Here is a 16,276-nt window from a genome sequence, read left to right as displayed (position 1 = left end):
TTGCCACAAAAGAGACACAGGGTCTTATTTTTGGGGAATGTCTCATCATACTTACCAACAGGCGCCATCCAGGTCTCTCCCGCTGGTCTTCAGAGTTCCGGCAGGCTTCCTTGCAGTTCTCAATGAACCAATCACAGCCATTCAATGCGATGGCTGTGATTGGTTCGTTGAGTGCCGCAGTGATTGGCGGAAAGCATTCTGTTCTGGGCCTGCAGCAGAGATTTCAGGAATTCCACACAGGTACCTTCTACCTGTGTGGTGCAGAATGGAAGAGGCAGAGAGAATGGCCTAATGACTGTCGGGGACTACTACCCCCAGGAGTTCGGCAACATGAACCTGACTGTGAGTGCGGACTGGTAGAGATTAGGAGAGAGTAGAGAGTGTGGTATTGGGCCAGGACCTGCAGATAACTGTGGCTGTCGTTTTTCCTGACATCCCGTGAGTTCTTCCTGTCGCACCACCTGTCCAGGAAACTGCTGAACTGTATTTGTTGCCAAAGTTGAGTAAAACGATTGGTCGCCCGTCTGTTTCCGGAGGCAGCGTCTTAAAAAGTACCTGTGTGTGTGTGGATTTACTCCCGACAACCAGGACTTTCCCCACGGAAGCTGTGCAAGAGAGGATTTACCCCCCTGCCTAGAAATTCCCCACTGCAGAAACTGTGGCGTCACCCATGACTAGGGTTGCCACCCGGTCGGTAATATTTTGCCTGCCATATTACTGGCTGGTATGTTTGAATACCAACCCATGACCGCCCATCTGACACTGGGGCTGGTATTGTCAGTGATTCCCTATCGGGGTGCCGCAGCTCCCTGCTGGTAATCACACTGGGGGGGTTTAATACTCACTTACCGCTGGCGTTCCGATGTGCTTGCTGGCCCCGTCGCTCCTGCAGGCTGCTGCGATGTCCTCCGTGCCGGCAGAGCATTTCTTTCTGGAAGCGGTGCTTGAATTCAGCGCCGGCGCCAGCCAATTAGAAGCTGGCGCTGGGTTAACCAATCACAGCCATTCAATGATGTCATTGAATGGCTGTGATTGGGTAACCCAGCACTGGCTAGCCAATCAGAGCATTATCTTTACTGGAGGCAGGGAATTCAAGCCCTGCTTCCAGAAAGAAATGCTCTGCCGGCACGGAGGCCATCGCGGCAGCCTGCAGGAGCGACGGGGACCCTCGCAAGTGCACTAGAACGCCGGCGGTAGGTTAGTATTGGTGTTTGTTTTTTTAGGAGTAGTGTAGTTCATGATGGATGAACAATTGCATTGGCTACGATTGGCCGCGACTCAGGCAATTCATAAATCCCACCTCTACAACACGATCGCTGTTGATTGGCTGAGCAGCGGTGAAAGAACCAATCATAGCCATCGCATTGGTTCATCCAGCGCTGCATTGATTGGCTGAGCAGCGGTCGAAGAACTAATAACAGCTATCACTTCCTAGAGGGGGGATTTATGAATCCCATAACCAGGAAGTGATGTTGTATGAGTGGCAGAGGACTGCGGGAAACGCGTTGGAGCTGTGAAGAGCAGCGGGAGGGACTTGGACAAGCCTGCTAGGTAAGTATAATAAGACATCCCCAAAAGTGGGTCAAAAGGTAATATAAGACAGGGTATTATTTTGGGGGAACCACAGTAGTTACATACGGTAGTTGATGGGGCTTAAAAGGGACATTTATGATCCACCAAGTCCAACCTATAAGTTTCTCAAGTGTTATATCAAGTGCAGGCAAATGTGTTTGAATGAAAAGTCCATGCAAGCACGGGCTGCGACATCATCTTTATTTTACAGCTTTCATCGCAATGTTATACGCCCCAACGCATCCCACAGCGCATGTTCTCAGCCTCGTACGTCGGACGTTCTACAGATTTGGCCTCGGAAAATAATGCAGAAATAACATTTTAGAGGAAGGACTTTTTAATGTCAGACTGTTTTTAGGACTGCCGGCAGCATTCTTATAATCTATTCCAGCGGGACTCGGCAGGATCAACGGACTAACAGGAATAAAGGTGGTAAAACGTCGGTCAGATCACATGGCAGTGACCCGGGACTCGTCGCCTTCTCCTTCCATCCACTTGCCCTTGGCCTTCTTGTTCTTCTCATGTGTTTTCAGCTTGTTATCCATTTCTTCTTCAAGTGCTTCATTGTCATAAACATTCATCTGAACTCTGGAGGCGGCATACAAGAAATATTACTTAAGACAGAGTTCAAGAGATTCAATAAATATTATACATGTAGTCTTCAGTAAACCGTTATGTAAAGCAATCTATTAACTCCTTCCCATCATGTGACGTCCTATTACATCTGGGCAGGAAGGCAGTTAACCCGACGCACCAAAGTAGTGTGACGCCACATTAATATGGGTCAGGAACGCTATCTTTTCTTCTTAGGGAGAGCACCTAGACGGTGAGTGAGGAGACTCAAAAGGCCATTCATGCTCCTCTGGGTAATATGCAAATAAGGGAGATGGAACAATACCTCTGCAGCGCCACCTATTGGAAGGCTTCCAATTCCCAGTCATTGTTGCAAGGCTTGTATAGTCTAACATTGACTTGCAGGAATGCTGCCTTCCAATAGGTGGTGCTGCAGAGGTATTGTTCCATCTCCCTTAGCCACATTAGTATGCCGCTATTTTAACTGGCATAGTAATAGAGCTGTGATGATTGATGTCTACAGCAGAAGCCAACCACAGCTCATTACTCAGGGGCCAATTGCATGGTCCCGGCGATTACTGTGATTGGTCAAGCAGTGATGACTAACCAATCACAGCCATGGATGATGTCAGACGGTTTAATGGCCCTAATGTATCGTGGTGTTCTGAGAGGGTGCGAACTATGTGTGATCAAGGAGCCGAGCTATTGGAGGTTTATTCTGGGCAAGAGCATTCCAGAGTATCCTCAATCTTGTGATTGTAAGCCCCTCCCCCATCCACTTCCTTGTGTCACACCCCCATTTTTCACCGGTGACCGGCTGATCAAGTTTGCTTGGTTCTGGGCGGGTTACATAAAGCGTAAATGATAAAAATTATTAGTTTTGGTAGTTTAGTGCCATAAGCCGTCCATATCAGTGAGCCGTGAAGCCCTCAGGCACGATTGTGCTCGTTCCTTGGAATTTTTTTCTTTCCTTGCTATATAAAATATTGAAATCATGGAAAACAAGAAAAATAAATATAAATTCTGGGAAAAAAGTTTAGGACCCATAAATCTATATGACCCCTGTAGGGCACTGTATATAATCCTGAAGAATATGCAGCCCTCCCAATAGATCAGACACAATGCGACGTTTCCGTCTTCTTACTGGGGCTGTTGGTTTGACAAGTCCCAGTAAGCGGACTGAAAAGTTGCTTTGGATGAACAGACAGCGGAGCAGCGGATCCATCCGGGAGGGCTGCGGATTGTTCCGGATTATAGAATGACCCGGGATCAGTTATGATTTGGCGTCTTTTGCTGCATGGATTTAGCGCTGCTCTCTTTTCTTCGATGTTTCTACATGACAGTCAGACTAAATCCCTGGACCAATGTCCCATCTCTAGAAATCTCTTAACCATAAATTATTATAATCAGGCCTCTCTTATAATTGTTCAGTGATGTCACCATCATAACATCTGCTGGCAGAATATTCAGTCTCACTGATCTTCGGCTGGGTTGCCACAGGACGGAAATCCCTCGGAATGTCTGCAGTGGGATCGCATGGAAACTTCACGAGATTTCACAGTGCAAAGGCTGCTTTAAAACCCGCGCCATTTGGTCTAAAGCGCCTTTCGCCTGTATTGCGCTGCAGGAATCTCTCCCCATAGAGAGAAGAGAGTCCGTAGCGGAAACAGTGATACAATTAACATGTTGCACATTTGAATTCCTCGCCGCATGTCAGTTTCCACGCGGCTTATACGCAGTGGACTGTCGGCAGCGTGTGGATGAGACTTTTGTAAATCTCGTCCACTTTGCTGCTTAGTCTCGGGTTTAAAAATGCCGGCAGAATTTCCACAGCAATCCCACCCCATGTGAACCCAGCCTAACGGTAACCAAGTCCTGTCTGTGAGGGAGGCGGAAGATTTCTTTCCTCTACTGAAACTGACAAACAGGACAACTGGAGAGACATCTCTGGAGACAAGTGACCCCATATAGACCGCCACCTCCGAAAATGATGAGCCTCCTGTCTGTGACTTCACAGGGGGCTCTGGGATCAGGTTGTACATGGAAAGGTTCAGTGCAATAAACATTAATTACTATTTCACTGATGAATTCATTGGTGTCCCAGACAAATGTATATGCCCACCAGTGTGTCACCCACAAGTCCACAACAGCTTCTGCTTAGCCTTGCAGGCGGACCCTGTAGATTCTGGGACCTATGTAGTGGCCCAGTACATGCTTTCCTGGCCTCCTCCATAATGACATACATGTATGTCCTATGTAGATGCTCTGTGCAAAACAATCTATTTATTGTGTATTGCACATCTGCAGCGATGTGATGGGTTAATGTCTGCAAAGTGAGCTGACTGTCTATAAATGTATCAATTATATCCTGTAAATGTGATATGAGAGAGGTGATAAATGTGAGTGATTGAGAGCGGGAAAGGAGTTCCATGTCTTCTGGAGTCGGAGTCAGGAGGTCCAGCTGCATGAGGGCACCTTCAGCCCTTCTGTAGTGAAGAATGGAAGAGAAGGAGAGATTTCCCAAGTGCCTGTTACCCATGAAGAAGGAGTGAGCCCCACAGACAGAGAGAGAGTGAGTGAACACCGAGTGAGCGTTTAATTCCAAGCATAGTGCAGAGGTACTCCAACCTAATTGTTTCACATCCGAGCGTCCTGTAGTCTGGGACCGCCAGGTGGAGGTACTCTACTTTCATTGTTCACCCTCCAGCGTCCTAAAGGCTGGGTCCCACTGAGTGGAGGTACGCGTCTTTATTTATTCACACACAAGTGGCCTGAAGTCTGGGTCTGCCGTGTGGAGATACTCTAGGTTATCTAATTCCTGCACTTTCCAGATCTCTCATTTGTGCCTTGTGTGCTGCTGAAGTCATCAAGTAAAGTTATTTCCAGGCCCTGACCATTCCTGGGGACCTGAGGTACTATACTACTGTCTATGGCTCAGTTATGTCCCCGCCGATCTTCATGCCGATGGGTGCCAGAACGGTGGCGTCGACCGTGAGAAACTCCGCACCTGTCCTAATGTTTTTGGGCATTCCCATGCCAGAAGTGTCTGGAAGAGGCCCAGCGCTGCTCTGCCCTGGCTGCGTGCGTCCCTCCAGGAGGGAGTGGGGTAAGTGCCGTCGTGACAAGTCAGCATCTTGCCCTCCCAGCTCCTCAGCGTATGCCATGTGTCCGGGGTCTCCCTACGGGACGCTGCACCTACATATGAATATAATGCTATTAAGGAAGCCACCATTTGTGGCTACGGGGGCGCAGACATCTTGTACTCATGTTGCCATGTTTAGGATACAACACTCAGGTTGCTGCATTATGATGATAATGAGTAGCATCAACCTTGTTTAAAATTAGACTGTTTCATTGCCAACTTTGCCTGAGCATACCCCCACGAAATGTACTTCTGTTGATGTGTCTGTTGTACGTTTTAAGGCAGGTGTGGGGGCGAGGTATGGTGTAAAGAGGTCGGAGCTCTGCGGGAGTACAGCAGGGTACACCCACAAAACTAGGGAAGGACACCAGAATTGACATCCCATGGCTTCCTTCCTGAGAATTACCGGGGAAACAGTGTGGAAATTGGTGCCCTCACTAGTGGATCCGGGTTACCACCTCTACCTGGATAATATTACACCCCTGTTCCCCTATTCCGGAGCCTCACTGCCAGAAAAACTGCAGCAGGTGGCACTGTTAGAAAAACCTGAAAAGCCTCCCTAAGTCGCTGCTTAGGCAAATTCTCAGAAGGGGCGCAGCAACAAAGTATTGTGTGTAAAGTACAAGGATAAGAGAATGTCCTTATAGTGAGCCCAATACACGGCCATAGCAATACCCCCTGCCCAGTACAAGGTGCCAGTACAGAGACCCCAAGACAAACTGCATCTTGAACTATATAGTAGGCACATGGGAGGGGTTGACTTGTCAGATGAAGTACTGAAGTCATGTGAAACAAGAAGCTGGCAGGTCCACACAGTATAGATGGAAATGCAAATGCTTACAGGTTATCTCAATATGGAGGCCACAGGGGAATTTACTGGAATTCAAAATGTGGTAATGAAGGCTTTAATATTTGTGGACCAGAAATTGGGAACCAGTACCTCTGCAAGCAAGGCCACATATATTGTACCAGAGTAATAGTTACCAAAACGATAAAGAAGTGAAAGAGTCAAAAAAGCTGCAGGAGGTGCGCGAGGGGGCTCCTAACAAGGTTCAGTGTGACACTGCCAAAGAAAACCCCAAACACAACTTTGTATGAAAGATTGTCTTAGGACTTATCACAGATTCCTTGAATATTGATTCTCTTTAGTTGAGGCCCCTTTTCATTGACCCTGAAGCACTGCTCTCAGTTTACAGTATATCCTCATATAGCACCAATAAGGCCTGTAGTGTCACATGCTACTCCTTCCCTTCTGAGGACAGCCACATGTTGGGTATAGCCATCCCAGGGACAACCAGCCCAACAAACTGGAGCATGACTGTCTTCGGTGGCCCAAGCTGCACATGGAATGCTGGCCACTGAAATGACCTCTGTGGGAAAAGATTGCAATTTCCATTCTGCACCAACCACTCACAACTATCTATTTTTTTAAACTACTTATGGGGTTAGAAAGCTTACTACACCCCTAGATGAATTCCTTGGGGGTAAGGGGTGGGGTTCTAAAATGGTGCCTGAAAAATATGCTAATAAAAAGGAGACCCCAAAAACCCACAGGGTGCTCATTAATTTCTCAGGCCTGTGGATGAGTCAGGTGGTACACTAGGGCCACATTTGGGATATCTCTACAACACCGCTGTGTTAAAGCTGTGACCAGTCGGTGAACCTACAGGGTTACAGTCCGCTTAGAAGGCATCGTAAAAGCGGGAAAGGGGGAGGGGCTTGTCTCTATGTAAAATCCTGTTTAAAGCCTATATTACGGGAAGATGTATGGGGGGGGAGATGAACATGCGGAGTCTCTAGGGGTAGAAATATATGGATGGAAAAATAATAATAAAATCCTCCTAGGGGTTTTCTATAGACACCAAATATAACAATCTATTACTGAGGCAAATAGATGACACAGCAAATCACAATGAGGTAATTATTATGGGGGTCTTTAACTATCTGGAAACCAAGACCTGCGGATCTCATAAAGGTAACAAGTTTCTGTCAGTAACTAAAGATAACTTATCCACCTTATACAGGACCCAACTAGCGGGATGGTCCGGAATTAATATTAACCAACAGGGGTGCAGGTCGGGGGGCACCTGGGAAATAGTGACCAGAATATAATACATTTCAACTTCTCCTTCAAGAGAGAGTTTTGTAGGGGAACGAAAAGACTAAACTTTAGGAAGGCCAAGTTCCATCAGCTCAGAGATGCTCTTAACCTAAATGGGAAATGTTTAAAAACATCCTAAATTCTTACTGTGAGCGGCTCATACCTTACAGGAATAAAAGGGTTAGGAATGGGAGAAAACCAATGTGGCTCCATAAAGATGTAAAGGGGGCAATAAACCACAGAACGAAAGTGTTTAAACTACTAAAACAAGAAGGCAGCAAAGAAGCACTAAAAACCTATAAGGAAAAAAAGGAAATAATGTAAAAATCAGATAGAGGCAGCAAAAATGGAGACAGAGACTTTTTGCCAAGGAGAATAAAACTAACCCTAAAATGTTCTTCAACTACATAAATAGTAAAAAAGTTAATACTGAAAGTGTCAGCCCTCTAATAAATAATGTAGGGGAAATTGCAGAGGAGAAAGCAAATCTATTAAATAGTTTTTTCTCCAGTGTATTCACAGAGTAAAATGAAATGTCAGATGAGATGCAAAGAGATAAAGTAAACTCTCCACTAAATGTAACCAGTCTAACCCAGGAAGAAGCGCAGAGCCATCCTAAAAAGATTAAAATAGACAAATCACCGGGTCCTGATGGCATACACTCCCGGGGTTCTAATGGAATTATGTAATGTGATAGACAAACCCCATTGTTTCTAACTGTAACAAGTTGGGGTTCACTCACCTCTGGATCGCTGTCCACACGGTTTGGAAGTGGCGCACCTCACATTCATAGCGAATCACAAATCTTAAACAGTCCATATAGCTCTATGGTTCACAACACACAGGGTCCTGTCACTAATCCCGCCTGGGGCATCTGGAGGGTGTCTTCCTCCGTCAGACAGGGTGACAGACCCAACTGGTCCACATTGGACCTCAGGCTTCAAGTCCCTGATGCGACTCCCTTCATCGTCTCTCTGGCTCTCTCAGCCAACGTCCCCCTGTCTCTGTCAGGAACTGGTTCTTTTGTAGCCACTTCCTGCTATACCCATCAGTGTTGACCCTTACTTTTCCTTTCTCCAGGTACCAGACTGCCTATCTAGCACCCTCTGCAGGCCAGTCTGACACTGCCCTGCTGCATAACATTTAAGGACTCTATAGTGATGGTGTCTGTTTCACTGGATTGGCGCATAGCCAATGTGGTGCTGATCTTCAAAAGTGGTCAAAAAGTGAACCTGGAAACGACAGGCCGGTAAAATGTTTGAATGGTTTCTATGAGATGCCATCCTGGAGGACCTCAAGGAAAATAGCTGTATAATCCGTATCAGCACGGATTTGTGAGAGGTCGCTGCTGTCAAACCAAGCTGATCAGCTTCTACAAGGAGGTAAGTTCTGGACTGGACCGGGGAGTCACTGGATCTTGTGTATCTGGACTTTTCCAAAGCGTTTGATACTGTGCCGCATAAAAGGTTGGTATACAACATGAGAATGCTTGGTCTGGGGGAGAATGTGTATAAGGGGGTAAGTAACTGGTCAGTGATAGAAAGCAGAGGGGGGTTATAAATGGTACATACTCTGATTGGGTCAAAGTTGAGGCAGAAAAGTGACAAATGAGGTGTAACACTGATAAATGTAATGTTCTGCACATGGGCAGGGAAATACATGTCACCATTACATACTAAATGGGAAACCACTGGGGACACCGACATGGAGAAGGACTTGGGGGTTTTATTACTGGAAGTTTAACTGAAGCAACCAGTGTCAGGCAGCTGCTGCCAAGGCAAATAGGATCATTGGGGCATCAGAAGAGGTCTGGGGGCACATGGTGAGAACATTGTTCTACCTCTTTACAAGTCACTGGTCAGACCGCACATAGAATATTTGGGCAGTTTTTAGCATGGGTACTCAAGAAGGACATATCAGAGCTTGAGCAGGTACAAAGGCGGGCAACTAAAGTAATAAACTGAATAGATGTGCAGTGTCCCAGAACATCATCCTGGTCCCCCCTATAATTGTCATACATAATCTGTCTTATGTGGATGCACTGTGCAAAACTGTCATGTCAATTACCTGTATGCATGTTGCACAGCTGCAGCGTCTGAAGGGTTAACTCCCATTAAATCATTGCCCGTCAGCTCTGCTGTTGAATGTATCTATTCTACTGTGTCATGTGGTAGAAGTGAGGTTATAAATGGGAGTGTCTGAGAGCTGGAAAAGGTCTGTCTTCCATCTGTGTTGGAGCAGGGTTCCATCTTACCTGCTACAGAGTGCTAACACAGAGCTGCATGGAAGCACCTTCAGCTTCAATGATGGCGGAGATGGAAGAGGAGGAACGACATCCAGTAGCGTATGTAAAGTGGATGTAATAGGAGTGAGTCCATTACAGAGAGAGTGCACAACCCCCATCATGCTACTTCACACAAGCCAGGTACCTGTTCACACTACAGGCATTATTTTTCCTGTGTGGTTGTCCACCAATAGGATCCCCGCACAGAGGTACATGATTGTGACCCCCACGCGGATGATGTGCGGGGTGCATCTAGGCTAAGTCTTCTTCTAAGTAATTTTGTCTTGCTAGAGAGTATGTGGAGAGGATCTTGTCTTTTTACCTCCTCCAGAGTATATATAATGTCCAGGACCGGTGACATATAGATAACGTGGATTATAGGGCCATATTGTTCCTGTGTTTTTACCTCCCAACCTCTGAGCTTCTGCCTGTAACTGCTGCCGTGAATGTACCTGTAATTACCTGCTTGCAAAGTTTATTCAAGTAAAGTTTTACCGGGCCTCAACTGTTCCTGGAGGACCCGAGGAATGATACACTTGTCCAGTGTTTATTACTCCGCCGCATAGAGTAACGGTGTGGGAACGGTAGCGTCACGACGTGATATACATATAGACTTCCATAGGCATTCCCCCTCGTGTTACTACTCGGCTACAACGTGACAAGGACTAGGCCTCTGGCCATACCCATGGTAGGTGGGATTGCAGCAGTGGGGTAGTATAGTCAGCCCTGGGACCTGTTGCAGATGGATCATAAAACCCAGAGAGGTTATCAAAACTGAGGTTATATGTATACAAAAAAGATAGCTAGGGGATGCCCTAATAACTATATTTAAATATATCAGGGGTCAGTACAGAGATCTCTCCCATCATCTATTATATCCAGGACTGTAACAAGGGGGCGCTCTAATAACTATGTAAAGCTATATCAGGGGTCAGTACAGAGATCTCTCCCATCATCTATTAAACCCAGGACTGTAACAAGGGGGCGCTCTAATAACTATGTATAGATATATCAGGGGTCAGTACAGAGATCTCTCCCATCAGCTATTATATCCAGGACTGTAACAAGGGGGCGCTCTAATAACTATGTAAAGATATATCAGGGGTCAGTACAGAGATCTCTCCCATCATCTATTAAACCCAGGACTGTAACAAGGGGGCGCTCTAATAACTATATTTAAATATATCAGGGGTCAGTACAGAGATCTCTCCCATCATCTATTATATCCAGGACTGTAACAAGGGGGCGCTCTAATAACTATGTATAGATATATCAGGGGTCAGTACAGAGATCTCTACCATCATCTATTATACCCAGGACTGTAACAAGGGGGCGCTCTAATAACTATGTATAATATATCAGCGGTCAGTAAAGAGATCTCTCCCACCATCTATTATACCCAGGACTGTAACAAGGGGACGCTCTCATAACTATGTAAAGATATATCAGGGGTCAGTACAGAGATCTCTCCCATCATCTATTATACCCAGGACTGTAACAAGGGGGCGCTCTAATAACTATGTATAGATATATCAGGGGTCAGTACAGAGATCTCTACCATCATCTATTATACCCAGGACTGTAACAAGGGGGCGCTCTAATAACTATGTATAATATATCAGCGGTCAGTAAAGAGATCTCTCCCACCATCTATTATACCCAGGACTGTAACAAGGGGACGCTCTCATAACTATGTATATATATATCAGGAGTCAGTACAGAGATCTCTCCCATCATCTAATATACCCAGGACTGTAACAAGGGGGCGCTCTAATAACTATATATAATATATCAGGGGTCAGTACAGAGATCTCTCCCATCATCTATTATATCCAGGATTGTAACAAGGGGGCGCTCTAATAACTATGTATAATATATCAGGGGTCAGTACAGAGATCTCTCCCATCATCTATTATATCCAGGATTGTAACAAGGGGGCGCTCTAATAACTATGTATAGATATATCAGGGGTCAGTACAGAGATCTCTCCCATCATCCATTATACCCAACACTATAACAAAGGGGCGCTCTAATAACTATGTATAGATATATCAGGGGTCAGTACAGAGATCCCTCCCATCATATATTATACCCAGGACAGTAACAAGGGGGCGCTCTCTACGATTAGAGGAAAGAAGGTTTCTACACCAACATAGAAAGGGGGTCTTTACTGTAAGAGCACTGAGACTATGGAAATCTCTGCATGAGGACGTAGTAGTTGCAGACCATAAAAGTATATAGGAGAAGTGGCAGCATAAATGGTGGAAATCAAATCAAGAAAAAATCTTTATTCTTAATCAAAAAGAAGCAACGTTTCAGTCTCTCATGGCCATTGTGTCAAAGAAAAACAGAAAGACGAGACTCCAGGGGGTAAAAGAGCGCTAAAATTGGATCACTGAGCAGCAGAAAAACATCACCTGGTCAGATGGGTCCAGATTACTGGGAGGTAGAAATCAAGGAAACCTCCTGTGATCTGGTCAGAACATGTCAGCGCCGCCATCTCATTTGCATAAACTGCAAGAAGCTTCCTGTCCGCAGGGGCCGATATTCCTGCAGAATGATTTAACCCCTTACTGAATCTACACCACAATGAACTGCTGCAGATCTGAAGACCAAGGAAAGGTAAGCGTGCTACAAGACAGGTGCTCTTCAGTGTATACGGTCTGTGCAGAACTGGTATCTACCACTATGGGGCGCCGTACGGTGGGAATATTGGTCTTTGTCCAGTCGTTTTTATTCAGTAACGAGATAATAATGTTAGGGAGTCCCTATTTAGTGGTAATGGCATCGTTGTGCCTTACACCCTGGGATCTTTGCTGGTCTTTGTATACTGCTTTTTGTTCAGTAGCAGTATATAGGTAACATTTCATCATTGTAAGGGCCCAGTAACAATGGCGGATTTCCCATCCTTGCGCTGGCCGTGTATTTCACAGACAGCACAGGGACCCATTATAGCCCGTGAGGCTATTCGCATGTCCTATTCTGGTCCATATCATGGCCACTGTCTCCGGGGATCGGACAGCACATGAACGTGCGTCCGCGTGCTGCCGATGCGAGCCGCGTCCAAGAATACAGCCGTCTGAATGCAGCATCAGGGGCTAATATCTGGTTCTGGTAAAGTGGTGATCTTGACAAATAAAGAAGTCTAGAAGTCATTGATGGCACGTGTGGGTTGGCCACAAACACCTCCCTCACGTGTGGGTTGGCCACAAACACCTGCCGCACGTGTGGGTTGGCCACAAACACCTGCCGCACGTGTGGGTTGGCCACAAACACCTGCCGCACGTGTGGGTTGGCCACAAACACCTGCCGCACGTGTGGGTTGGCCACAAACACCTGCCGCACGTGTGGGTTGGCCACAAACACCTGCCGCACGTGTGGGTTGGCCACAAACACCTGCCGCACGTGTGGGTTGGCCACAAACACCTGCCGCACGTGTGGGTTGGCCACAAACACCTGCCGCACGTGTGGGTTGGCCACAAACACCTGCCGCACGTGTGGGTTGGCCACAAACACCTGCCGCACGTGTGGGTTGGCCACAAACACCTGCCGCACGTGTGGGTTGGCCACAAACACCTGCCGCACGTGTGGGTTGGCCACAAACACCTGCCGCACGTGTGGGTTGGCCACAAACACCTGCCCCATGTGTGGGTTGGCCACAAACACCTGCCGCACGTCTGGGTTGGCCACAAACACCTGCCGCACGTCTGGGTTGGCCACAAACACCTGCCGCACGTCTGGGTTGGCCACAAACACCTGCCGCACGTGCGGGTTGGCCACAAACACCTGCCGCACGTGCGGGTTGGCCACAAACACCTGCCGCACGTGCGGGTTGGCCACAAACACCTGCCGCACGTGCGGGTTGGCCACAAACACCTGCCGCACGTGCGGGTTGGCCACAAACACCTGCCGCACGTGCGGGTTGGCCACAAACACCTGCCGCACGTGCGGGTTGGCCACAAACACCTGCCGCACGTGCGGGTTGGCCACAAACACCTGCCGCACGTGCGGGTTGGCCACAAACACCTGCCGCACGTGCGGGATGGCCACAAACACCTGCCGCACGTGCGGGATGGCCACAAACACCTGCCGCACGTGCGGGATGGCCACAAACACCTGCCGCACGTGCGGGATGGCCACAAACACCTGCCGCACGTGCGGGATGGCCACAAACACCTGCCGCACGTGCGGGATGGCCACAAACACCTGCCGCACGTGCGGGTTGGCCACAAACACCTGCCGCACGTGCGGGTTGGCCACAAACACCTGCCGCACGTGCGGGATGGCCACAAACACCTGCCGCAGACTTTTATTGTGACTGAGTTGCGCACAGTAAATACACACGTGATTCCGACCTTAAGGGTCCAACTTTTAATCTTGTCCAAGGTCACACTTTACCTAAGACCGTCCCTGAATGAATCTGATATTTAATAATACACCAACCCATGTAAAATAAAGACAAATACTCGTATACGTAAGAGGACTCTGCGCGGTCGGCCTTACCTGGCTGCTCTGTCTTCCTCATCATCGCCCCTCCTGTAATAAATAAAGCATCCAAGTTTAAGGTCACATCATCGTGTTCCTATGTAAACTATAGCAGGGGGTTCATGTAAATATCACTTATCTGTGCCACAAATGTAACTAAAAGACATGGACCCACATCACACATGAACACCCCCAGAAGACCCCCCAACTCCGACCACCAAACAGCAGCTCACAGGAGCATGACAGACCGCTACCTATATGATGCTCTCCTTGCTAGAGACAGGTTGCACCTTACAAAGACAGGAACGCATATATTTGGCAGGTGTAGTGGCCCAGAGTTAATGGAGTCCCCCAAGAATGTGCTTGGTCTGTCTCGTGTCACTGTCATGTAAGTGTCTTGTTTGTGGAGTGCGTTTGGTTTATGCGTATTGGATGGATGCAGGCATGAATGGGTGAATGTCTGGGTCATGTCTGGAAAATGTATCGTTTTGTCTGGTGTGGTATAAAAGTATGGTCATGTGATGTGTGGTAGTCGTTCCCAGTCTGCTGAGTCTGTTGGTCTGTTGCTGTTGTCCGGGCCAGAAAGAGAAAGGCCCCCTACTTGGGCAGAAATTCTGCGGCAGGATTTCCCGCAGAATTTCCGCCCGTGCCCACCTGCATAGGATTGCATTACAAAACACAATCCTAGGCAGACGGCCGTGATTTGTCCACATGAAAACACGCAGAAAACAAATCGCGGCATGTTGTATTTCTGTGCGGGTCTCCCGGCGCGCCGGCTGGGAGGCAGCCAACACAGCACAGAGCCGGAGCCGCGGGAGCAGGTGAGAGGTGAGAGCCGCACTGGTCGCTGCAGGGACGCGGGTCGGATCCCACTGCGAGAATTCTCGCAGGGGATCCGACCCAGCCATCTGCAGGCGGCCAAAGAGAGAGAGTTGGTGTAGCAGTCAGTCCAAAATTCTATTAATTTAATAATATATTTTTACTTGGGTCAGTAGTTCTGGCTGCCTCCACTAGATGGAGCTCACAGCATTTTGATTTATATAGATCTCATTGAACTCAATACTTACTTTATAACTGTGTATGGAAGGAGCTCCCCCTAGTGGCAGCTAAAGTCACAAATAATGTTATCAAGTAACTAAGGTGGGGTTGCCTGTTATAAGTTTAATACATACTTCTTCTTGCACCAGAGTCTGTTCACAATCAGTAAGAGGAACACAATGAAGAGGAACACAACCATGGCTGTGAGACCGAGCAACCATGGCTGCAGTCCAGCTGAACCTGAACTGGATGATTCTTGCCGCACATCTGCAGGAGAAAAGAAATAGTTAAGACACAGAAGGGAGGACAAAAAGTAAATCAGAGATGAGACTGTGAGCGGGAAAATGGAACCAGCTGTGAGCAGCTTGTATAAGCGCTACATCGCCAGGTAGATTCACACAGGTGAGGGCGATATTGGGCGATGATTCAGCCTGTGACAGATGCATTGCAGGTGATGATATAGACAATCATTAGATGCCGCGTCACAATGTGAGACTGTAAAAACGTGGCGCCCTCGCCGTAATCTGATGCGTTTTACTTCATATTGAATGGTTTAAAGGATTTCTCCTTAACCCCTTCCCTCCATATGACATAAAGGGACGTCATGGCAGGGTGGTACTTCCCGCAATATGACGTAGCCTTACATCATGAGGATAGCGCGAGATCTGTCCTCCCGGCAGCAGGAGACGGCTGTCACTGATAGCTGGCTTCCCACTGCAACAGCAGGGGTGCATCGGAGATGCGACCCCCTCTGTTATCCCTTACCTGCCGCGATCTATGTAGATCGCAGCAGGGAAAGGGTTCACAGAGGGAGCGCGCACCCTCTGTGGCGTCAGCGGGCTCTCGCGATGTAATCGCAGAGAGCCCGGCTGGTTGCCATGGTAACAGGACGCCACCTACAGGCGTCCTGTGTTACCATTGCCTATGATCGCTGTAATAGGCGATAAGGCATTGCAGGAGAGAAGTCAGTGCTGTACTGTAAGTCCCCCAGAGGGACACAAATGGTGTAAAAAGAAAAGATCAAAATAATGTACAAAAAATAAAAATGTAAAAAAAAAAAAAATGTAAAAACCCTTTTTTT

The 16,276-nt window shown here is 47.5% G+C and overlaps 1 protein-coding gene across 1 annotated transcript in view; it reads right to left on the bottom strand.

Moving 5' to 3' along the window:
• Positions 1-1,795: 1,795 nt before the first annotated feature.
• Positions 1,796-16,276, bottom strand: part of SMIM24 (small integral membrane protein 24) — a 28,348-nt gene continuing 13,867 nt past the window's right edge. The window contains exons 2-4 of the mRNA XM_066574946.1: positions 15,330-15,462; positions 14,176-14,208; positions 1,796-2,160 (exon numbers count right to left, since the gene is read on the bottom strand). Of these exons, the coding sequence (XP_066431043.1) occupies positions 2,022-2,160; positions 14,176-14,208; positions 15,330-15,462 (305 nt within the window). The 3' untranslated portion in view covers positions 1,796-2,021. The remainder of the gene's footprint in view (positions 2,161-14,175; positions 14,209-15,329; positions 15,463-16,276) is intronic.

The sequence above is a fragment of the Eleutherodactylus coqui genome, chromosome 7 (genome assembly GCF_035609145.1).
Source record: "Eleutherodactylus coqui strain aEleCoq1 chromosome 7, aEleCoq1.hap1, whole genome shotgun sequence".
NCBI classification, from domain to species: domain Eukaryota; kingdom Metazoa; phylum Chordata; class Amphibia; order Anura; family Eleutherodactylidae; genus Eleutherodactylus; species Eleutherodactylus coqui.
This window is presented reverse-complemented; position numbering and strand designations above follow the sequence as displayed.